Source organism: Engystomops pustulosus, chromosome 3, assembly GCF_040894005.1.
Source record: "Engystomops pustulosus chromosome 3, aEngPut4.maternal, whole genome shotgun sequence".
In the NCBI taxonomy this organism is placed as follows: domain Eukaryota; kingdom Metazoa; phylum Chordata; class Amphibia; order Anura; family Leptodactylidae; genus Engystomops; species Engystomops pustulosus.
The window spans coordinates 184,022,372-184,039,521 of record NC_092413.1 but is presented as its reverse complement, the minus strand read 5'-3'; the positions used below and the strand labels follow the sequence as shown (position 1 = coordinate 184,039,521).

Here is a 17,150-nt window from a genome sequence, read left to right as displayed (position 1 = left end):
ATTTTTGGCACACCTCCCGAGCAGTGCAGGGGGCCCCAAATCATGAAGACCGGGCGCCAGATTCATCAAAAATGCACACTACACAGATAATATCTATTCTAATATTTTTCTATGCTTTGATAAACTTTTATTTTATTTCCATTTTTTTCTTCTAAATCAGTGCTCTCCCATAGTTTTAAATTACTCTTTTTTTTTCCTTAGAGACTAGACCCTGCTACTCGATGCCCTGCATGAATGGTGCGACCTGTACAGACCTAGCATCTGGTTACAAATGTCTATGTAGTCAGAGATTCACCGGAAGAAACTGTGAGACAGGTGCATATATATTAATAACTTTAATCAAACATTTTTCTATAATAATAATGTTCTGTCATTTCACTAATTTTTCTTTCTTCTTGGTTCACATTGGTAAAAATTACCATACAAGGAAATATTTTTTTAATATTTATTAAACAGCCCTACAGGCAGATGGAGATGACAAAGAGAATAATTTTTAATGGGTGAGAGCCCATGGCCTGTTATTTTAGCACAACGTAGAGAGTAGGAGTGTCCTAGCCAGAAATATTTAGTACAGCTCACTCATAGGGGATCATTTATAATACAGTGTGCCCCAGGGTATAATACCATGCCGAAACCTCCTGATGCATTTGGTGGCCGGCTGCGCTGGCTACATTTCTACACCTGGCCCTGCCTGGCATAGAATTGCGCTATTACCTGCGCTTGTTCAGGCCTGAACGGGCACAGGCTATAGCAAGTGTGCGGGCAGGTAGCCCTCCCCCCTCCTTTATGCAACCTCCACGCCAAGTGGGCGTGGAGGTGGCATAAATGGGGGGATAGAAACAAAATCCCTGGAGGTTTGTTAGGAATTGCGATTATTTCAGATGTTGTACTCCACAAAACATTTTGTGGCGTACAAGTCCTGAGAAATTTCTCCCATAGATTATGGTTTGTGAGGATCCATAAAAACGGAAGCCAAACTGGTATAAATCATCTGTGAAAAACGGATATAAATGTCTGTTTTTCACGGCCAATTTTCTTTATAAACCATACATTTTTTTTTTAACATTTTAATACAAATACATCCAAAATATACCCCACCAATTCCAACCCCTGAAGAAGAACTATACTGAATGGCCATTGTTAAGCAAACTACATACATGCAGGACATAAAGAATCACAGTCCAGCAACACGATCAGGGAATCACACAACAGCTCCCAGTCCCCCAAGCCCCATCTGAAAGGCCAACCCTTGAGTGTCCAGCCATGGCCCACATATCGTCTCAAATTCAGCCGGGTTCCTCCACTTTTTAATTACAGCTCACTCATTATTGCTACCAGTTTTGACCACATTTGTGTGCAGGAAGCTTTAAGCTTGTTTTGCGAAGTGCACAAAGCTCTGTGGACCTTCCATTAACAATTAACCTTCTCAACGGAGTCATGATAAAGAGATCAAATCAATGTGAATAGTCTCTATAGTTCATTTTGGAAGTAGTAGCATCCTGTGCACTGGTAATGCTCTGGAAAAGGTCAACAAGTGACCTTGATCCTTTCCATTCACACTTCAAGAATAGATTTACACACCAAGCATAGAAATGGAAAATTCTTCTTAAAAAGAACCATCTGTTTTGGTTGATCAGATAAAATGCTTAGCGACGTGACAGAACAGAAAAGCTCAAGGAATTATGAATTACAATTGGTGATAATTTTTTGTTAAAATGCTCTTTTATATTTTTTATTACATTTTTCTAGAGGTACAACCCTGTTGGTCATCTCCTTGCCTGAATGGAGGAATATGCACAGACCTGGGGGACGGCTATAGCTGCCTTTGTCTAGGGGGCTTCACCGGTGACCGATGTGAAACAGGTAATATCTCATTTGTTTAGCTCCGGATAGAGAGATGTAGATAGATGTACATTTTATAGCATTATAAGATATACTTAAACAATATACTTAACCTATAATAACAAAATTCGGACAACAGAATGAGTGGATAAATATTTGGCCACAGCCTTTATTTATTACATTACCAAACGACAACTTTGTAAAAACCTTAACCCCTTATGGATGCAGCCATTTTGTAGCTTAAGGCTCAGTCCCATTTTTTAGATTCTGACCTGCGTCTCTTTATATGGTTATAACTTTTGAACACTGTTACTTATCTAAACGATTCTGAGATTGTTTTTTCCCCACATATTGTACTTCATTTTAGTGGTAAATGTTGGCTGATAAGTTTTGCGTTTATTTACAAAAAAAAGAAAAATGTGGAATTTTTTGAAAAATTTCCCATCTTCGAAATTTGAAATCATTGCGTTTTCAGGCAGATAGATTTACCACCTAAATAAGTTGCTGAATAACATTTCCCATATGTTTACTTTAAATTTTCATTATTCTTGTCTGGATAATTTATTTTCATGTCACGCGGCTTACAAATTGAACAGCGGGAACCTGCGCAGTACTTGTACGGGTTAAATATGAAACTTTTTATTAAAACTTCAGATAATCAATAATAGATTCAGCCATAAGCTCAAACCACTTTATTTATTTTAACCAAAAGGCAATTTATCCACTGGTTCATAAAATCAAGGCCATGACAGAACAAACATGGCGACACGGTTCACATGTCCGGGGTTTCCAAGGAAAATAAGGTCACTGAGTACCACACACAGCAGTATTTAAAGGAAACCCTGGACATGTGACACAAATTGATGTAGCCAATTACTTGCTGTTACCGGGGGGAAGAGAGAACTCTCTCCCAGCGCCAGGTGTTAATTGGCCCAATAGCCCTACCAATAAGACCTGTTAACAATCTGGCAGAATTCTAGCCGGGGTGGCAACGGCTTTCAGGCGGGAAAAAACTTCCCGCCTAAACCAATTCTGAGGTAAAATATAGATGTCTAATAATCCCATGAGGAACCCTCCTTATGGTCCGGGCTCCATAAATTCTGTATAGTTTTAGTGTTATAACATAATGTAGATTGGGAATTTATACTATACTATATCCTATTTCCATTGTTTTTTGTATATTTTCATTTTCTAGAGATCAAGCCCTGTTCTTCATCTCCCTGCCGCAATGGAGGTTTGTGTCGGGACCTCGGTGCTGAGTACAGTTGTTTGTGTCCCAGAGGATTCACTGGAGAACATTGTGAAACAGGTAATTGGACAATATATTTTTTCCTGGATTGCAAAAACTGGAAATGAAGTGGGCACATTAGAGGGGTGGATTATAATACTAGATTCACCAGTAACATATAGCTTCATATTTTGCCAGTCATAAAAAGAAAAACAAATAAAAATCCCTTGTTGCAGAACACTGTACATGTACGTATTAGGCCGAAAGCACTATACATGTTCTGCATGGGATACTGCGGAGACCAGAGCTGTACCTGCATAATATGCTGCGGGTATCACTTGTAAATTACTGTGGTAACAATTGAAGTTACCCTGTATCTCAGTTACTTAAAGGGGTTGTACACTTTCAGCAAATAACTGATATTATCAATGTAATGAAAAGTTACACAATTTTCCAGGATACTTTCTTTATCAGTCAGTCCCCGGGTTACGTACAAGATAGGTTCCATAGGTTTGTTCTTAAGTTGAATTTGTATGTAAGTCGAAACTGTATATTTTATAATGGTAGATCCAGACAAAAAAAATTTTTGCACCAGTGGCAATTGGAGTTTCAAAATTGTTTGCTGTAATAGGACCAAGGATTATCAATAAAGCTTCATTACAGACATCTTACAGCTGATTATTGCAGTCTGGGACTATACTAAAGCATTCAGAAAGCTTCACCAGAGGTCACAGTGGTCAGAGGGGTCCGTCTTTAACTAGAGGAGTCAGGTATCCTTAAGTAGGGGACCGCCTGTATACATATATATACATTTATACACTTATATATAAATTTATACACTTACACGGATCCTACAGTGCCAGTAGCTGCTGGCCACATGGGGGAAGTAGATAGCTAGAAGTAGAGATGAGTGATCCCTAGTCCTATTGTTCTGCTGTCTCCTCCATCTCCCCCCTAGATTTCTTATCTGAACTGCCGATTCATGCTGTTTACTGTGGAGGATGTGCACTGTTATATACATATTATGGTGCACAATGTGCAGCATAATATGTATATAATGATTCACATCCTCCATTCTTTAGTGTGTCAGGTCAGATTCTGAAGCCCCCTGACATTCTGGGGCCCCATAGCTGCTGCTGTGGCTGCTACCACAGTAGTTACACCCCTGGGAACTTCATAGTTTACTTCCAGTAGAAAACTGTCCCTGGTCATGAGATGTTAATATGTATGTTCTGTAGGATCTGCGTAAGTGTATAAATGTATATATAAGTGTAAAAATGTATATATATATGTATACAGGTATACAAATATGTATATTTTCTGAGAGAGTTGGGAGCCCCAGCCAGAAGTCTGCTATTGGCCCTGCCGCCCCAAGCAAGCAGAGATCTAGACAAACGTGAGGAATTCATACAGAAAGTATACTTAAAAATTGAGTTAGCTTTTTGTTAATACAGTATTTAAGATAGGATAAGATAAGATAATGCTTTATTAGTCCCACAGTGAGGATATTCACAGCATTACAGCAGCAGAGAGGGTACAGAGAGTGAAGTACAAACTATGACAACAATAATATTAGGGATAAATGAACAAAAAGAAAAGGGGGATAAAAAGACAAAAAAGAGACAAGCAATGATCGGCATTACAAGAGCATATTTTCAAGTTGAATTAACACATACCTTAACATCATGTTAACATTTTATTTTGTAAATGAAAATTGTTAACAACAACATAATGAGGTAGATCTCCACTCTTCAGATGTCAAAATGCAATGTAAACGCCTCGTGTGAACTCTGCCTGAATACTCTCATAGCAAGCGAAAATCTAGAAAACCAGGAGAAATTGATACAGAAAAGTATATTAAACAAACAATATCAATAATTTGCTGAAAGTGATTAACCCCTTAAATGCCACAAATAATAGTGACCATTTTACCCAAAATGGTGAAAACATAAAAGGCAATAGGAACAGATACATAGCTCTTCTTTTAGGAAAGATACATTTGATCATTAAATAGATCAATCCTCATTTCCTATTCCCAGAGCTAAGACCCTGCTCATCCTTCCCATGTCTTAATGGTGGGATCTGTGAGGATACAGCCGAAGGATACATCTGTGTCTGTAAACAAGGATACACTGGAGCACACTGCCAGACAGGTAAGTTATTATCATACGCCTTACACGCTGGGAACATGCTGATTTGTAGATGTGCCTATATGAATATAATAGGTCACATTTTTACCACCTTCACCAAAGTCAGGTCTTTGCTGCCACTGAACACTGTTTTGCTGTGCTGCTAAGGCCGAATTCACATCAGTGCTAACAATTTCTGTTGTTCTGTTCCATTAAGGAGAGGAACAACAGAAACTATATTCTGATGTTAAACAGAAGACCTTCTGACAATGTATACCCAGCCTCAAACAATAACTGTAATGTTATCATCTTTATTATTGATTCTTACAGAAATTAGACCTTGTTCTTCATCTCCTTGTATGAATGGGGGTGTATGCAGAGACGTGGGGACTACTTACATATGTGTCTGTGCACAAGGATTCACTGGGACACACTGCGAAAGAGGTAAAATCCTTGGTAAAGAGTCTGTGTTGAGTCGAAATGCGTCAGATGGATGTGTTTTATGCTGGTCTATTATATTTGTAATTGAAGGTGAAATAAAAGCTTGAAATTCAAGACTTAAAATACTTTCATAGTAAACACATCCATGTATGGGATACAACACAAAGTCCTCCTTGGTTTATGACTCCCTTCATAGAATACAACTATGCATACAGCTGGCAGAGTTTATGACGGTCTGAGTTATCTTATCTAAGTTTACATGACCATCGGGTGCACGTATGTACGATCGCAATTACATATGTCCCCTTTAGACAGCAGTGGGCGCAACGAGTGATACGGTGCAGCACACACGCTCCACCGTACCGATCCGTACACGGGGAAGAGATAGGACATGTCCTATCTTTTTCCCTGTGTTACGGTGCCGTGCATTGCTATGGAGAGGGGTCACCCTCGGTGGGCATACGTTCCTGTGCATGTAGCCTTAGACAGTATCAGTAAATCTGCCAAAATGTTTCTTGTTGGCTTCCCTTGGCTTGGCCATGATATATCAGAGCTGGCAGGGTTCGGTGCCATGCCACCTTTCTAACCGAGTCATAAGTTATCAATATCAGTTTGATCTTAAGCCAACAAATCCCATTCTGTTCCATGTCTTTTCCATGTTTCTACCATTATTGTGGAGCCTTGATATAATATTGACCAGATTTTCCATCTGATATTTCCAGAAATCAGACCGTGCTCCTCATCTCCGTGCCTGAATGGTGGAATGTGCAAGGATAGGGATGATAGTTACACTTGTGTGTGTCCGTGGGGATACACCGGGAGGCACTGCGAGACCGGTGAGTGAAAGATAAAGCAATAATTAATATTTATTGTGCTAATAATAAATAACACAGTCAACTTATCACAAATTCATTCAATTAAAATTTTCATAAATTTTCATTATTTTTTTTTGCTTGAAATGTTATTCACGGCATTTAGATGTTCATTGATTTTGATGTTCATTGAAGTCCATGTGAGATTTTTCTGTGACCTCTGCAGAGGTCATTGTGCAGGGAGGGGAGTAGGTGAATATTGTATATTGTGAATAGTGAATCCTATAATAAAGATGTTTACTTTCATAGAAATCATGCCTGTACTTATAATAAGATGACTGCTGAGAAGTGGTCACCATATTGTAAAGAACAGGAAGCATCAGATTATTGTAATGCTTCATTCACATCTCGTTTTCTTTATACATTGTAAGGACACATTGCGAGTCCTAATGTGTACTCACAACAGAGGGCTAGGACATATCCAACAATATGTACATACACTGGGATACATTAACCTGCTCCTCCTCCCTCCTGAACTCAGCAGAGGCTGTGGATGGATGCAATACTTGACCTCTGCTCAGCTGGAGGGAGCAGGATGAAAACACACAGGTTACTGTGCTTTCCACAATAAACAACTTATAATGGTCAGAAGGAGGCAAAAAAACCTTTATCTGCCAGTGTATGTTTATGTATACATTCACTGGGGGTCATTTACTAAGGGCCCGAATCGTGTTTTCCGTTTTCCGTTTTGCGACGATTTTCCCTGAATTGCCCCTGGTTTTTGGCGCACGCGATCGGATTGTGGTGCATCGGGCCGGCGTGCACGCGACAGAAGTCGGGGGCGTGGCCGTACGAAAACCCGACGGATTCGGAGAAACCGTTGCATTTTTTAAAAAAAGTGTCGCTGGACAAGCGCTTACCTGCACCCGGCCAGGTTTGGTGAACTTCAGTGCATTCCTATGAACTTCAGTGCAGCAGCGACACCTGGTGGACATCGGAGGAACTACCTTAGTGAATCGCCGGAAGACCCGAATCCTCCACACAGAAGGCGCCGCTGGATCGCGAATGGACCGGGTAAGTAAATCTGCCCCATTGTGTTCTTCAAAGCTTTCAGGATGTTTTTATGTTCTTTAGATTTAGATTATGACAAGAAAATATAAAATAGCAAAATTATTTAAAAATGTGTTCAAGGCTTTCAGCACCATCCATGTCCCCACCGCCTCCAAACCGGCTGGCAACCAGACTGGAAGTTCTACTTTGACTGAATGGCAACACTATCCAAGTCAAACTCAAGTGATGCTTTTGCTGAGAATAACTCTTTAACGCAAATCTACCATCAAAATTAAGCATAATAAACCAGGGACACTCACTCATAAGGAAAAAGGAAAGAGGTGGTGACCAATTTGATATGCTTGTGCAGCGCTGCGTAATCTGTGTGCGCTATATAAATAAAGAATTATTATTATTATTATTATTAAGGAGGCCACGGATAACAAATATAAGAAGATTACTACAGTCCCAGTGCCTGGATCTTTGAGTATATGCCCCTGGTTTATCATGCTGGATTTTGATGATAGATTTCCTTTAAAGGGAACCTGTCACCATATTTTTCACAAATACAGCTAGTGAGGGAAACAAATTTTTAGGTAAAAGAATGGTGTCATTTATGGGAACCTGTCATTAGCTGTATTTGTGAAAATTGTGGTGACCGGTTCCCTTTAAGGTGGGCATGCCTACATTCGCTATATCACTTACTTTTTACATAATGTTATTACCCTTTGAGTGCCATCCATTTCTTTGCTACATGTAAAAATACCATGATTTACCCCAATTACTGATATTATTATTGGAACTGTTTATTACTGAATACTAAGAATTGCTTTTTTTCTTATCATACCCAGAGTTCCGGCCCTGCTTGTCCTCTCCTTGTGTCAATGGTGGTACCTGTGAGGATATGGGTGATGGCTACGCCTGTGTTTGCATTGCTGAATTTACTGGAGTGAATTGTGAGACAGGTAAGTTCTCCATATATCAGGGCTCGTATAGAATGAAATCCTGTGATCATTGTGCAGTCCATACCGGACGCTCTTTGGGAATAGCCATTTGTTAAGAACTTCTGATAGTTCTTGTTTTACCTGTAATATTGTACAACACACATTTGCTTGTTATGAACCATTTTTAGTCCTGGCGGAGAACAAGGTACAGAAGACCTGGAATAGCTTTTAACCTTCGCTCCATGGATCTCAGAGAAAGGAACTGCATGAAATATTGTTTCATAAAATGTCCATAGCATGGATTTAGATAATTGCTGATGCTGTCTGGAAGAACATTCATTTCTTTTTTTTATTAACTGCCTGGAGCCGGGGAACGTGGACTGTGACTGGACATGACCTTTACAGTTTTGGTTGTTCTATGAATCACCAGATCAAGAACTATTTACTCATCATGCACTTCCAGTAAATACTGAGATTTCTCTTTCTTATTCCAACATATTTAGTGGGTGTAATATGATAGATGTGTATATTGGATTATAGCATTTCCCCTAATACATAACATTGTGTTTTTCTCTCTGTTCCTGCTCTTGTCTGTCCCTTTCATTCTGTAAATCTTCAAACTGTTTGAAGATTGAAATTGGACTCTGATTATAACCTATTTCTGGGATTTAAAGAAGACGTATCATGACCTTCACCAACACCTGCTCTCTTCAGCCTCTCATTGACTTGGCTCCATTGATTCTGACACAGTTGGCATTTTTCCTCTAGCTTACCCATCTTAGTGCAGCAAGTTTTGGCTTCCAATATGCTAATTTGGCTGTCAAGTGCACTGTGACCACCTCACTGCAAACAGACTGATTAGCATATTGGGTGCCAAAACTTATGGCACTGATGGCTTTGGAATTCTAGAACATACAGGAAGAAAATCCAGCTTGCCATTAAAAACTGCAGACCGTTTTAGGCATTAACCCTAGAGATCTGTATAACAATACCTTTTTATGTGTTGTAAGTGGCAGCAAGACTGTGAAGAACTGATTTATGTTGCAGGATTTATTATAGCTGGACTATAGAACCAGGGGAGTCTCCTCACACTGCTGTATTCTTAGATCTCTGCATTTAAACTCCTCCCCTCCACTCTTCTTTGCTGTTATATCAAACAGAAACATGTTACTTCTCTTATTAATAGCAGAAACTGTGAAATCTTCCACATCAGTGCATCGGGCTGCTCCAGTCCAGCTACAATCCAGAGATATAAATTCATTATTTTTCACAGTTCTACTGCTACTAACAACACATACAAATGTTTGCTTACACAGATCTGCAGTGCCAATACATACCACTGTCTGTAGCTTTTTATGGTTGATTCTGCTGGTAAGGATGCAAGCAGTTGGTGGTTCGTCTATTAGAGGTTTTCATGTAATGTTTTTATGCATGTATCATTGTGTGGTGGCTCTGTATGTTCTCTACATTATCCTCTTTCTTTTATGTTCTAGAGATCTCGGAACCACCAGGGCCATGCTCCTCTTCTCCATGTCAGAACAATGGTGTATGCAAAGAATCCGGTGCTGCTTATTTATGTGACTGTCCTGCAGCATATACTGGCATTCATTGTGAGAACCGTGAGTATCTTTCAGGTTACTAGCAATCTTCAATACAAAGTAACATTTTTACAGCTTTACTAATTGTGCTTTCCATTGTTCTGTTCCATCTTAACTACTGTATGTCCTATAGGAGCTTTGTTCCAACTATATGTTTTGAGAACGGAGGGTCCGATGGGGTCCCAGGTACATCAGTCGGACCCCTTGTCGCTCCTGGATATTAATGGGGCAGACGGACGCGCATGACCGTTCTGCTCCATAAATCTCAATGGAGCTGACATAAATTGGTGATCACTGCGCTTGGCTATCTCCATATGCTCCATAGAGATGAATGGAGAAGAATGGTCATGCATGGACGTCTGTTTTATTACTGTCTTGGAGGTGTCCTACTGAGGTACCTGGGACCCCATCGAACCCCTCGTTCTCGTGAGACCCCCACTCATCAGCAAGTTAGGCCCAATCCTGTGGATAGGGCTTAACTTGGTACGTGGGAGAACACCTTTAACTCTTTACAGACAGTCCCTGGATAGACTTATCTCCTCAGAGAGCTTAATCATCAAGGGAAATATTCTCTAGGTATGGAAAAGGTTAACATTAGCCTCCTTATCTGTCACAATATGAAGTGGACATATCTCAGATACACTGCTCACTTCAAAATCACATTGATGGTGACAGTTTCCCTTAATGAAGTATATTACAAAGTTTCATTTGATCACCTACTCTGTTCATTTCTAAGCGACTATATGCAGAGCAGAGTAGAAAAATGTCTGTGCATTCTTTATCACAGACCTGCTTTGGATTTGATCATCTTAATATCTAAAGTCAGCAGGAAATGTCTGTAAGCTGACGCTACATGTCCAGTGTCTCTGAGGTCGCATAGACATGTACTATAAAGCATAGGAGTTTCCTGTCCATAATCCTCCTGAACCCTGTATCTGACTGCCAGCAAAGGATGACTGATTCCAAAGACTGAAAACTTCTGATCTACAAGTATTTAATGCCCTGGCATAAAAGTCATCCAAAACTTTTTGTGCGAGCGGATCATGAATGGATCATGATCTGGTGCCAAATGATTGTGTCTGAATGATAATAATCCTCTATTTCAGTCCCGACGTGCACTCATTGGGATATGCTGTAATGGGGCACATTGGGGTCACAGAGGAGAGTCCTCCGAATAGCTGTCAGCATTGATAAGAATTCTGTTTTCTAGTAACTTTAATGGATAGCTGTAAATATCCTTAGGTGCCATGTAATTTTTCACTTTCTTATGGTAATAGTCGGTTCACATTACATATTCTTTTATGTTATGTTATTATTTTTCATGAACAATGATCAGTGTATCAGTCATTCAGATACTGGATAACGGCTTAGTAGAGCTTGTTTAGAGCTGTGGATGTAACTGGTGGAAATGGAACACATTAGGCAGACTAGGCACCTGCCTAAAGCCCCTTCTACACTAGCGTTTTTCACGCGCGAGTTCTGCGCGTGCATTTGACGCGCAGAACTTGCATTGCACTCTGTCCCATTGTATTCAATGGGTCTTTCTTCATTAGCGTTGTTTTGCACGCGCGTCAAAATCGCAGCATGCTCTACTTTTGCGAGTCACGCGCGTTTTTCAACAACTGCACATCTGCAATTTGTTCTTCACACACATATATATTGTTCTTCACATGCTATTTTGTTCGCACCGTTCCGCGCGTATCTCCCGACAAGTAAGCAGATGTGCCGAACATCTGTAATCTATTCTGCACTGTGTTCTGCACTGTGTTTTTCTCTTAAATGATCCTGTGTTCACTGTTTTCACTGTGTTCACTGGTTTTATTCTATTCTTCACTGTTCTTCACATCTGCTAACTTGTCGGGAGATAATATACACGGGGAACAGTGAAGAATAGATCGCAGATGTTTGCAACTTATCAGAAGACATTATTTTTCAATTAAATAACACATTTTAATCCCAAACCATGGTCCCTTTGAAAAATGCTTGAGTCTCCCATTGACTCGCGCGTGAAAAATGCGCCGAAAACGCAAAAAAAACGCCAACAACTCGTGCGTGAAAAACGCAAAAACGCTAATTACTCCAAGGAAAAATGGAACAAAAACGCAGCCAAAAACGTCAGTTTTTCACGCATTGCACCCTGACGTGAAATGCAACGCTAGTGTGGAAGAGGCCTAAGACCTCATTAACATCTGGAATTAATGCATTCAAAAGAATTATATACCCTTCCTTACTACAGCCCAAAGGCAGCTGTCGCTGAATGAGTGATAGTGTAGTTCAACACAAATATTCATTATTTATTGTACATTTTAGGTGTTGATGGTCCTGGTGCTGCAAATAGCACTATTGTATCTACTCTTAGTTCTGGCTTCACAAAATTGCATGTAGAACTGTCCTAGTAAAGGAAATTTACCATCAAAATTAAGCTTCATAATATAGGGACACTTACTCAAAGATCCAGGCACATGAATGTGGTAACCTTTTTATGGTTGTTTTTCCATGGCCTCTGTCTTTCTAAAATCAACTTTTAAAATTAAGCCTGAAGGGGAAGGGGGGGTTTACCAGAGCGCCTCTGTGCTGCAGTTTTGCAGGCTGTTACACTGTGCAGGAACACATCTTCCTCATCCACTGCCTGCTATAATCTGACACAGTGGGAGGGGGAAGTACTCCTGCTCAGTGTAACAGCCTATGAAGCTACAGCATGGATGGGCTCTGGTAATGCCCCCCATGAGAGCCCTTCTGCCTTATTAGCATAATTTTAAACATTGAAGTTAGATGGGAGTAGATCATGGATAACAAATATAAAAATATTACAGAAGTCACAGTGCCTGGATATATGAGCACTTGTCCCTATATTATCAAGCTTGATTTTGAGGTTAGATTTCCTCTAAGGGAACAGTTCTATATGCAATTTGTGAAGTAAGTGCCCATGGCTTGATTTTGATGGTGGATTTCCATTAAATAGCTTATCCTGACCCTAATAATGTCTTCACAACCATGGACATACGTGGTGGACATTACTTGGCTATGATTTAGCTATCTATCATATGGCTGTAGATTTTACCAGTGTCTACTACCGGTAGTAAAGTTTTGTATGGTCTGTTAGTAGTTCCACCAGCCTGTTATTAGCCTAGAACAGTGATGGCAAACCTTTAAGATGCCGAGTGCCCAAACTACGACCGAAACCCAAATATCTTTTGCAAAGTGCCGATTCGACAATTTAAACAGTAACTTATGACTCCCTGCTCTGTTACATGTTTAAATTGTATAGGCACCTGAGGACACCAATACAGTAGAAATAAGGAGAAGAAGTTTTGGATTATCATTGTAGCTTCCTTCTAGGGTTCTGGGCTGCCTGGGACTGTAGGAGGCCTTGGGTCCTGTCTGGCGAACTCTGCGCTGGGGTGATGGCACAGGTGCCCACAGAAAGCGCTCGGAGTGCCACCTCTGGCACCCGTGCCATAGGTTCGCCATCACTGGCCTAGAACATCCATGAACAAAAACTGCACCCGTGTGGTAATGGGCTGCATTGTGGTGGTGCCATATGCTGGTTTGTGTGTCCTAACCCTTAGATGTAATTACAAGTATGAGATCCATCACCAGCTGCACACTTACTTGTATATTTTGTTTTTATCATAAAGGTAAAACTAAACAGGAAAACAAGTGATAAATAATTAAAATAAATCCAGGATATTAGATGTTACTTGTGCTCTTTGTATAGCTAGTGTAAATCAAAGGTGACGCTTCACTTTGTCTATGATGACACTCTAGTGATCTGCCCTCTCTCATGAGTTTGCCCCAGATTTGTCCGATGGCTGCGCCTGTAGGAATGGGGGGCGCTGTGCTGATGGAAACAACACCTGTCACTGCCTTCCCGGGTTCTTTGGTCTTCATTGTGAATATGGTAAGGTGCATGTATAAATTGTATATAAATAACATTAATAACATAACAATAACTAAATAATTATGTCAGTGCCTATTTAGCAAGCTGCGCTTTTACTGCCTTTACTTATGGATTTATGCATAAGTGGTCCAATTCATAAGATATAGAAATCCTATATAGGGTCACAAATGTATTAAAAACTTTATTGGAGTGTGAAATAATATCATTTTATGAGAGCGGAGTAAATTCTGTTTCTTGCCCTTGTGCGCTTGACCTGTTCTGGTCACTACATGGTTTTCTCCAATGGTTTGCTCTGGGAGACATCATAGTACAGTGTTGGGCAACCTTTTGAGCTTGGTGTGTCAAAATTCGCCAAAAAAACTAGCATAACTCGGGTGGTGTGTCACCTTGAAATTTTGTGATATTTATAGTTTAAATAACAAATATGTATAATTATTTAACTTCTAGGGTACTTTAATCCTAGGTTGTGTGATTGATCCTACCATGTACTACAGTATGGCAGTATATGGGGATTTTCCACATCATCTATTTATTACAATGTGCTGGACAATCTCTCAGCCTCCCGGCTACTGCACCTGGCCATATAGGAGCTGAGGATGAAACTTAACTCACCGGCGGCCGCGTGTCACTGAAAATGGCTATGCGTGTCAGCACTGACACGCGTGTCATAGGTTGGCCATCACTGTCATAGTAGATAGTCTTCACCCCCTAGCATAGGCATAACTGAATATTAGATATGGAGCCTATTAAGGGAAAGTTGTAACAGCATTGGAAACTTTCACTCTTAATTCCAAACTTTAAGCTGCAAGCTATGGAGAAGCAGGAACTGTGCAGATCAACTCCGGCTCTATTACATGCTGCTTGCAGATAGGACACTATGTACAACCTGCTCAGCTCCCCCTGCTCTATAACATGCTGCCTGCAGATAGGACACTATGTACAACCTGCTCAGCTCCCCCTGCTCTATAACATGCTGCCTGCAGATAGGACACTATGTACAACCTGCTCAGCTCCCCCTGCTCTATAACATTCTGTCTGCAGATAGGACACTACGTATAATCTGCTCGGCTCCTGTTGCTCTATATTATGCTACCCCCAGATGCTATGCTATGTTATGTTCTTACTACCTGCTCTGCTCCTTCTGCTCTATATCATGCTGCCTGCAGATAGGACACTATTGGGGTCAATTACTAAGGGTCGTGCTGCGCACTTTAGTCAGAGTGTGCATCCTTTTTTGGGGCACATATATTTAATAAGTTTGTGCACTGAGATTTTGTGTACGCGATCATTTTGTGGCGCAGTTGCGCTGGCTTCCATGCAACACAAATTAGGAGGCGTGCATCTGACAGTCTGACTGATTTGGACCAAGCGCCGTATTTAACTTTAAAATTGTGTCGCAAGCCATAGCACTTAGATGCACCACAAAAAAATGGTGAATAGCTGTACGCAGCACTATAGGTGAACAATGCATTTTCAGTGAACTCCGGTGACCAATCATGTAATAGAAGGAAGGCTCTAGTCTGCTAAAATAAAGGAATTATTAGAAAAGAGATTTTATTCACCCCAGAAAAAATATGGCAATTGTTTATCTATGCTGTACTTTTTATTTATTCTATGCTGCTTTTAAATGTGACATTTTACACTTTATAGGACATCTACCACCAGGGTGAAAGGCTGTATGCAAATGAGCCTGAGGGGCTCCAGGATCCCGAGGTATTAATGGGACCTGGAACCCCTCAGGCATACAGTCTTTCATCCTGGTGGTAGATGTGCTTTAACATTTTACCAACAAGTCCGATGCCATTTTATATAAATAACCATATTTTTACCACCTCTATTTTGTTTTTCAGAGGTCACATCTCTGCCCTGTAGTATGGGCTCTCAGTGCCCAGACGGAGGCTCCTGCATGGAATATGGAGGCAGCTACCGATGTGTCTGTCACACAGATTATATCATCAGTAACCACTGTAAGTTCTGCTCCATATGTCATTGATATAGAGATTTTTTCTTAATTTTCATAAACACCTTCTCCATTGTCCATATAGTTTGTCTGGTATTCCCAGTGGAATATTTCGGTATGACTGTATTTATCCTTAATAGGGCTAGTTCCACTCACAGGAGTACAGGAATCAGAGATATTTAATAGGAATTGGAGGATCCTCCAACAGTGGCTGCTGGGTCAAATCACCCAAAAAAATCAGTCTGTGACTAAGAACTAATAAAATAGTTTGAAACGTGTAGGTCCTCCTATAATGGATGTGCATCTTTGTTTTAGACGGCTTGAAAAAAAAATGCATGCGTTTTTTATAGTCTATATTTTTCAGAGTGCTGAAGGGATCTTTATCTTTCTCTAAATCCGACCTTACACTAAACCATTTCTTTGTGGACCCACCGTGGCACCTGACTGTTTTGGCTTTGTGCATTTTCCAAGTGCAATTTCCCAATGACCCCCTCACCCTTTGACTTTTTATTAAAGGCCATTACCTCCAGGAGTAGACCACATACACAATGCGGGGGACCATAGCAGCTTTAGAGACACAGTTACAAATCACCAGGAGTTCAGGCAGGGAACAGGTAGGAACAAGCTGAGGTCAGGGCAGGTGTTGTACTAATAGAGTTAAGTAATAGGATGTAGGTCAGGACATGCTGGGGCTATCAAAGGAGTATATACTGAAAAGTAACACATTAATTAGACAGCACCCTGGTGAACTTGGACCTCTAATATTTAAACATCTTATTGGGGGGGGGGGTAGATGGGATGGGGACACAACTCTATTACATGGACTTTACCTATGTGTATACTATTTTGTGTAGTGTGTGTGTAAGTTGTAAAGTGCATTCTGCTGTGTATTGTCAGCACTGCCCTCTCCTTGTGACTCTGACCCCTGCTTGAATGGAGGAAGATGTGAATCTCAGGATGATACCTATTCCTGTGTCTGTCCCCGAGGATTCATTGGAAAAATGTGTGAAAAGGGTAAGAGCACACTTGTGATGTCAGTAGGTGGCTCCTGGTTAAGGTGGAGGGGAGTAGTAGCCTACAGCTTTTGGATTATAATTATGTTATATTGTATAGTAGAGGTGAATGTAAAGTTTAGGATACAATTATAGTGTATGCAGGCACTGCTATACGAGGGATGAGTAGCCCTGCATGTGTATGGGCCAGGTTTACTCAATGGTGATCCAGTGTTTCCTTCCATCTCTGCCT

The 17,150-nt window shown here is 40.5% G+C and overlaps 1 protein-coding gene across 4 annotated transcripts in view; it reads left to right on the top strand.

Annotated features, from left to right (window-relative positions):
- Positions 1-17,150, top strand: part of SNED1 (sushi, nidogen and EGF like domains 1) — an 88,739-nt gene that overhangs the window by 55,995 nt on the left and 15,594 nt on the right. For 3 of the 4 annotated variants that reach the window (XM_072143223.1, XM_072143221.1, XM_072143220.1), the window contains 11 exons: positions 202-315; positions 1,750-1,863; positions 3,038-3,151; positions 5,110-5,223; positions 5,530-5,643; positions 6,363-6,476; positions 8,354-8,467; positions 9,940-10,065; positions 13,844-13,945; positions 15,796-15,912; positions 16,803-16,919. In XM_072143223.1, coding sequence (XP_071999324.1) covers positions 202-315; positions 1,750-1,863; positions 3,038-3,151; positions 5,110-5,223; positions 5,530-5,643; positions 6,363-6,476; positions 8,354-8,467; positions 9,940-10,065; positions 13,844-13,945; positions 15,796-15,912; positions 16,803-16,919 — 1,260 coding nt within the window. The remainder of the gene's footprint in view (positions 1-201; positions 316-1,749; positions 1,864-3,037; positions 3,152-5,109; positions 5,224-5,529; positions 5,644-6,362; positions 6,477-8,353; positions 8,468-9,939; positions 10,066-13,843; positions 13,946-15,795; positions 15,913-16,802; positions 16,920-17,150) is intronic. The other variant, XM_072143222.1, reaches the window with a different exon arrangement.